We start from the raw sequence: 6,566 nt of genomic DNA, 5'->3' as shown, positions 1-6,566 counted from the left end.
GTGTTTGATGATCTTAGAGCTCAGATAAAAGGTTAACCAACATATCCAAATCCATTTTAGAGCTCAGATAAAAGATTAACAAATATATTAGATCCTTTTTAGATGATCCTTCTTGAGTGCTTTGACGGCTACTTGGATCAGCTCCTCTTTCGAAAAGAAGTTGGATGATGTCCGGGATTTAAAAATTACTTGAACATGATAAAGAACACCAACAAAACACTGCTATAAATGGTAAACGAGCAGTAGGTTATACATTAGTTGAGTCTATCAAAGACAACTTTACAAAAAGCAAAGGCAGCAAGTAAAGTTAACAATCATAGATATTAACAATGGCAACAACATATATGTAACTAAATCGGACTTTAAACACCTATATCATTCCATACGATTAACTTTAGGATTCCATCCATTGAGTAGGTGGCGGGTTTATTCTCGTCTTCACAGGACCTGCAAGTTTCAATCTATCCCATTTCAGGCTTAGAGATTACATATTAACCAATTGGTTTCAGTCATAAAATTTGATGCTAACTTTTTTTTTTTTTTTTTATCCATACGTTGTTTAATAACATAACTTTTAAGTGTATTCGAACACTTTTTACATTATAAGAAAACAACGGTATTGCATTATCACATACCTAATGGGACAAATACTAAAAACATTTAAAACAAGGGAACATACCATGAATTCCACGCATCTCAACTTCTCGCAGTTCTTGGACAAGAGCACAACAGCAGCACATGACATGCGATAGAAAATCATCGCACCATCCACCCTGTCCAAACCAATATGATGATATAAGTATGATATGATTCTCATGAAATTTCAAATAACAACCATCGAATGATTATAAATGAGAAAAATGCTACTTATTTAGAAGATCGAATCGTCTGATGGAACGAATATTTGAATTTACAAGAAAAATAAAGATCTAATTTCCACGCTAAGTTTTAACTGGATCGACAAATTGAAATTTTTCCCAAACAAGATACGAGGAACAAATCTCAGGAATCAAATATATCTAAGTTATTTAAAGGGTACCGTTATATTGAAGGTATTTCGAAGCTTCCTCCTGATGCAACAAGTATAGCAACAGCATGATAATATTAAGGAATAAGCCATCAGTTCATTGCATGCCTCTCCAGAAGCTGCTCAATACGTACAAACAAACACCGATCTTTAATAAATCATATTAAGATTTCATAATAAAAATTAATAAATTACTGAAGTACGTGTTCATAGTGAAATTATATATTACATAGATGAGACAACTAAGAGAGAGAGAGAAGTTGTGATGTGGAACTTTTAGGGGAGGTCAGGAGTTCGACCCCCGTTGGCTACATATTAACCACAATTTCATCCTTTCCATGAAGTTCCACCCATGGCACCTTTCCCACATCCCGTTGGGGGTAAAGGGGACGGGGGTTTTACCGCCCATGCCCTATATGAGATTGGTGCGGGTTTCCTCCTGGGCATGCAGTTGGGGGCGGGTATAACTGTGTAGGAGATGAACGCGTGGTTGGTTAAGTCCCTAACAGCTGTCCAAAAGAGAGAGAGAGAGAGAGAGAGAGAGAGAGAGAGAGCACGGTATTTTGGCATTTGTTGAATAATAATATTTGCACCTTTTTGCCCCAAGGAAGAAGCCTACTTGCTCCTAAAAAAACCAAAAAAAAAAAAATTACAAAATATATATTCTTGTCTTAAATCGTTTGAACTGTCTTAAATTTTTTTTATTGTAGTCGCACGCTAAATTTCATCGTGCCAGCAAACCCAACATATTAATTCATAAACAAACAATGTTCCTCAAACTTTTTTAAGTCGATATTCTTGGAAATCAGCTAAACACATGTTAAATCAGGCCTATCCATCAAATCAAAGTGGGCCCGCATGCAGGGGCGGATCCAGGATTGGGAGTCACTGGTGTCACCGGTTAAATTCAAAAAAAATTCTACTAGATGTCTTATTTTAATGGTGTCACTAAAAAAAATTTACACTATCAGAGCATCATCAAGGTGACATCAAGTATCTCCAGTTCACGCTATTAGTGTTATCCAACTAGAAATGTCGTTTTTAACAGTTAACAACCCTCCTAATTTGAACGATACTCATATATAATTAGCAGATAGTGTACTAATAACTGATGAGTAGAAGCAAAAATTGCAAATAAAAAATAAAATAAAATAAAATAAAAGAAACGTTTTATTAACGAAATGCATAAAGAATCTTACTCATGTGCTTGTTTCTCGCGACAGTTGCAATCCTTGAAAAAGTGCCACAAGGAAAGAAGAGAGTCTTTAGGCCTGCACAATTAGATATAGCTTAGAGTATTACCATAGATATGGAAGAAGTGCAGCTGCAAATTTAGATAACGTATTGCAAACCGTACACATCTTAGGCTCTGAACAACAACCAAGTAAATCAGAATGCCATTCTCCATCACCATAAGACTCTTTAGCCGAAGACAAATCTTGTCCATACAAAACTATAGCACTGTTTCTGCAAGACCATATAAACGTACATACATAAAACTTCTTCTATATATGATGCTTACTTACAGTTTTTGTGTTGCACTTTGTTACTGTGTTTTAATAAGGCTGTAAAAGTGCGAGTCAGGACGAGTCAGTTGGTACCTGGTGGGACGAGCCAGCATTGACCAACGTTGATTTTTGGACGCGTCGGCATTGACCAACGTGTAACAAATAAATTAAACATATATATTACTCATAAATATATCAAACATTAAACATAAATATTTCAAACATAGATAAATGGCACAAAATATAATTTTAAAAAATATAAAATTTTAACCAAACTTTGACTTTGACCGACTTTGACCGACTTTGACCGAATTTGACCGACTCATACCCGACTTGACCGACTCAACCCGACTTTGACCCGAGTTTCTAGTGTTGACAGACTTTTAAGGTGTTTTTGGGCGAGTTGGTAAGGGCTAGTCCCCAAACCGACGCGTTGGCCAACTTTTTAAAGGATAAATATAAAGTGTAACGGTAGAATATAATACTGACCTTGAAGTTGAGTGTTCCTTCTCACTGGAATTGCAATCATCTTCATCTTCTTTATTGCTGCTTGCATCTAGATAATGAGTATCTACCTCCTTAGAAACCTTCTTTGGTGAATCTTGCTCGTGTTGAGATTTCGAAGCAACAACTTCAGTAACCTCAATCAGATGTTGGATTACTTGACACTGGCCGACATCATAAGTAGATTGTGATCGTTGCAGTTCCATATGAAGCTTTTCATTTTCTTTTTGTATAACTTCTTTGAAAGGCAAGTTTGGGTAGCTACACGAAAGTGATTTCTTTAAAACGACGGTATCAGCATGTGACGGGTCCGGCTTCATGATAACATCTTGCACTTTTCTATCTTCGTCATCCAAAGTGTATTCACGCTGGTCCCTTTCTATATATTCCAATCTTTCCTGCTCCAACAGATCTTTCATTAAAGTAGCGAAACATTTAGATATTTACAGATCTTGAGCAACTTTAAAAGATAGTCAATTTGACAAAAAAAAAAAAAAAAAAAAGTGTATCCCCATAGCTTAAAAACAAAAGGATGCAATAACAAGGAGTTGGCGTAGTGAAAGTCTCTTCCCATATGAGAGGTCAGGAGTTCGACTCCCACGTGTTCAACTCCCACTTGCTGCAAAATTTCCCTTGCTGTTACCCGCCCATTTCATGGGCCTCGTAGGTTGCGGACATCTTGCGTTTAAGCTTCACCTGAGAGAGTTTTTACCACATGCGATGCTCGTATGGATTTGTCGTGTGGGTTTCCTCCTAAGGGGCGGTGGGATTGTAATGATTTGTACCAAGGAAATGATTGGGTGGGTGGGTATCGACATCACGTTCGACCCCAAGTGACTGTAACTGCCGTTAGAAAAAAAAGGGATACGACCATAAACATATAATAAATGGCAAAGAGATAATCTTTAAACAAATAGTACGTCCGATGCACGTTTTTAGTACAAACTTGAACAGAAAAAAAAAAAAAAAAAAAAAAAAAAAAAACTTTTGTGCCATGAGTTCATAGACAAGAAAAAAAATTTCTTTAGCTATTTTAAAACATAAGCAAATCCACCAGCATTCACGAGAAGTTCAAACCATATTACAAACAAATGCAGAATAGCCCAATTCAAGTTAAGGATATATCATAATATCAGAAGCAATACAAAAGGAAATCACTTAACAGTTCATTTGTAGTATAGTTCGAAATGGGAAGGTCGGGTTAATAGGTTGACCAGCTAACATGTTTTATACACTTTCATTAGTAATGAATATAAATATATTAGCTATTACTGTGAAAAATAATTTGTTAGTACAATACTATCAAACTTCATTAACTTGATTGAAAAGGTGATGCGATAGAAAAAGGACTTTAAGCAACTTCTACCCGGTTTGACTTGTTAAACCCATCTGATGTGCTCCCTTTTTAACTTTTTACCTGATTGAAATATGATATAACCCAAATAGACTCATTCATATATAAATAGGTCCAAATTATACCCAAATAACTAAATAGAAAAGACAGTAGAACAAGATCAGATTCATACCCTGACTCGAGCATTATCCACAAGTGTAATAAGTGGAATTATCTTCAAGTACATATCGATCTCATCCTGGGCCCGCCTAAATTGGTTAACAATGTTCCATCCCATCGCAAGCAAGTACAAATAACTCCGATCTTGACAGCTGTTAACCAACATATAAGACCTCCTTAGTGCCTCTTCAAGTTGTTCCAACGGTTCTCTTGTTTCCGGATACTTCTTAAGCTCACTAATCCTAAGCTGCTGTAATAGATTTCCAATTAACTTTAAATGCAATGCAAATTGCTTGCAGTTTTTTTTGTGCATTCGGGCTGTGCTAGCAGCCTGCACAATTAACCCTATTAACCTCACTGCATCGAGCCCAGTTAGCTGAGCCATATTTGCTATATCTCCAAAATGATCCCATGTTGCAGCCATTTTTCACCCTTTTTTTACAAGCAAATTCCTAAAACCCTAAGTTTCTTAGCCTGATATATTTGTCAAATTCGTAAAATCCATCTCAGATTATCATTTTTGGCATGTGAATGGATCCTCAACAGCAGCAGAATCTGGTAAAACATCAAATCAATCAACATTTAATAGTAAAAATAATCAATAACGGATGAAAAGTAAATTCTGTCATAAAAGATCTTTGAGATTCTTTTGGTTATACTTTCACATTCTTTGTCTGATCAAAGTGGAAGTTTTACAAAAGTGAAACAAATAGTAATAAATAAAACTGTCAAATATAGATACAATATACATACATCGTTGTAATATAGTCCACTAGATCAAAAAATTAAAAAATATATATACTGTAGCAATTCCTAATTAAAAATTTAAAATACAGGGCGAGAATGCTTAAAAAAAAAAAAAAAAAAAAAATTCAACTGACGTTGACCTTCAAGTCAGAGCTAAATGCAACAGATGTAAATCAATTACTGTATAATATAAAAATTAAAATTAAAAATACATGCATTTTAATCCGTAAGCAGTGATAGATAAACACACAATAATATGAAAGTGAACCAAAACTAAGTATTTGAATGAGTCATAAAACTCAAAACTATCACTGCAAAAGTAAAATTAAAATGTGTTATTTTACCTTTTAATGTTGAGCTATCTAGGGTTTCATGAGAAATTAGGGAGATTTTGCTGGTGGATGCAATGCGTAAACTTGTGGTGTGAGCATTGAATCAAGTACAATCGTCATGCATTTATTTTGCAGGATGATGAATTAATGAAAATACAGACGATTTTTTTTGCTTTTGGGTGTAATTTAGTGGATGAACTTTGAAGGAAAATAAATAATTTTTTTATTTTCCTTTGAAAAATCACAATGGGAGATTGGTTTCGGTGTAGTTTGTCTGTGCTTTGAGCACTGAGAAAGAGAGTGCCAGAGACGCAAAGTTGTACGATAATGGATTAGATGGTAGGTAGTTTGTATAATTGTATGTATGTATGTACGATGCTATTTTGCAACATTGGCCCCTCATAAATTAGTATGTTAAAGATAGTCCACAACTAAGCTATATTTCACTCCTTGACATTTTTTGTACGGAGTATTTTTTTATTTATCTTGCATTGTAATTTTTTTTTTTTGGGACAGCAGTTATCTTGCGTTGTATTGTATACGTCCTTAAATCACCAGGGAAGAATGAGACTCTTTTCTTAAAGGGCGATCACGAATATTATAAATAACAATGATATAGCATGAACGTAGGCTCACGTTGGTTAAATCAGTTTTAAGTGCCATTGATACGTATTTTATGTCCTTATTCAAAGCCTCGAAAAGGGTAATTAATTAGCTCGAGTCCCTCTGTGCTTCATTCTTTGGGTCGGTAAAGAAAATGAGCAGGGGCGTGCCTAAGGATCGTACATTGGGTTGATCGGCAGGGGCGTACTGTTCATTGGTAGCACAGATACCAGTGAAAATTGTGATCTAGTGGAAAAAAATTTGGGCTTTTAACTAGTACAACCATTGTCCATTGGATAGTGTAGTTTTTTTTCCGTGTGACAGCACTGGAT

At 35.2% G+C, this 6,566-nt stretch overlaps 1 protein-coding gene across 2 annotated transcripts; it reads right to left on the bottom strand.

Annotated features, from left to right (window-relative positions):
- Positions 1-255: 255 nt before the first annotated feature.
- Positions 256-5,929, bottom strand: LOC139847679 (protein MID1-COMPLEMENTING ACTIVITY 1-like). Of its 2 annotated transcripts, XM_071837402.1 has the most exons (8): positions 5,644-5,929; positions 4,566-5,107; positions 3,025-3,437; positions 2,385-2,494; positions 2,227-2,298; positions 1,040-1,146; positions 680-773; positions 256-447 (listed from the first exon to the last, which is right to left on the bottom strand). In XM_071837402.1, the coding sequence occupies exons 2-8, from the start codon at positions 4,974-4,976 to the stop codon at positions 395-397; spliced, it is 1,260 nt and encodes a 419-aa protein (XP_071693503.1). In that variant the 5' UTR covers positions 4,977-5,107; positions 5,644-5,929; the 3' UTR covers positions 256-394. The 2 variants fall into 2 exon arrangements, with proteins under 2 accessions (XP_071693503.1, XP_071693504.1); XM_071837403.1 differs by lacking the exon at positions 5,644-5,929 and having other exon boundaries at positions 4,566-5,172.
- Positions 5,930-6,566: the final 637 nt, after the last annotated feature.

Source organism: Rutidosis leptorrhynchoides, chromosome 5 (assembly GCF_046630445.1).
Source record: "Rutidosis leptorrhynchoides isolate AG116_Rl617_1_P2 chromosome 5, CSIRO_AGI_Rlap_v1, whole genome shotgun sequence".
Classification (NCBI taxonomy): domain Eukaryota; kingdom Viridiplantae; phylum Streptophyta; class Magnoliopsida; order Asterales; family Asteraceae; genus Rutidosis; species Rutidosis leptorrhynchoides.
This window is presented reverse-complemented; position numbering and strand designations above follow the sequence as displayed.

Excerpts from the sequence above, each read along its gene's own strand:
- LOC139847679 (XM_071837402.1), bottom strand. The coding sequence starts at position 4,976 with ATGGCTGCAACATGGGATCATTTTGGAGATATAGCAAATATGGCTCAG. Across the intron at positions 2,495-3,024 it reads AAGGAACACTCAACTTCAAG|AAACAGTGCTATAGTTTTGT; the intron begins GTCAGTATTATA and ends ATGGTCTTGCAG. Across the intron at positions 1,147-2,226 it reads CGCGAGAAACAAGCACATGA|CTTCTGGAGAGGCATGCAAT; the intron begins GTAAGATTCTTT and ends CGTATTGAGCAG.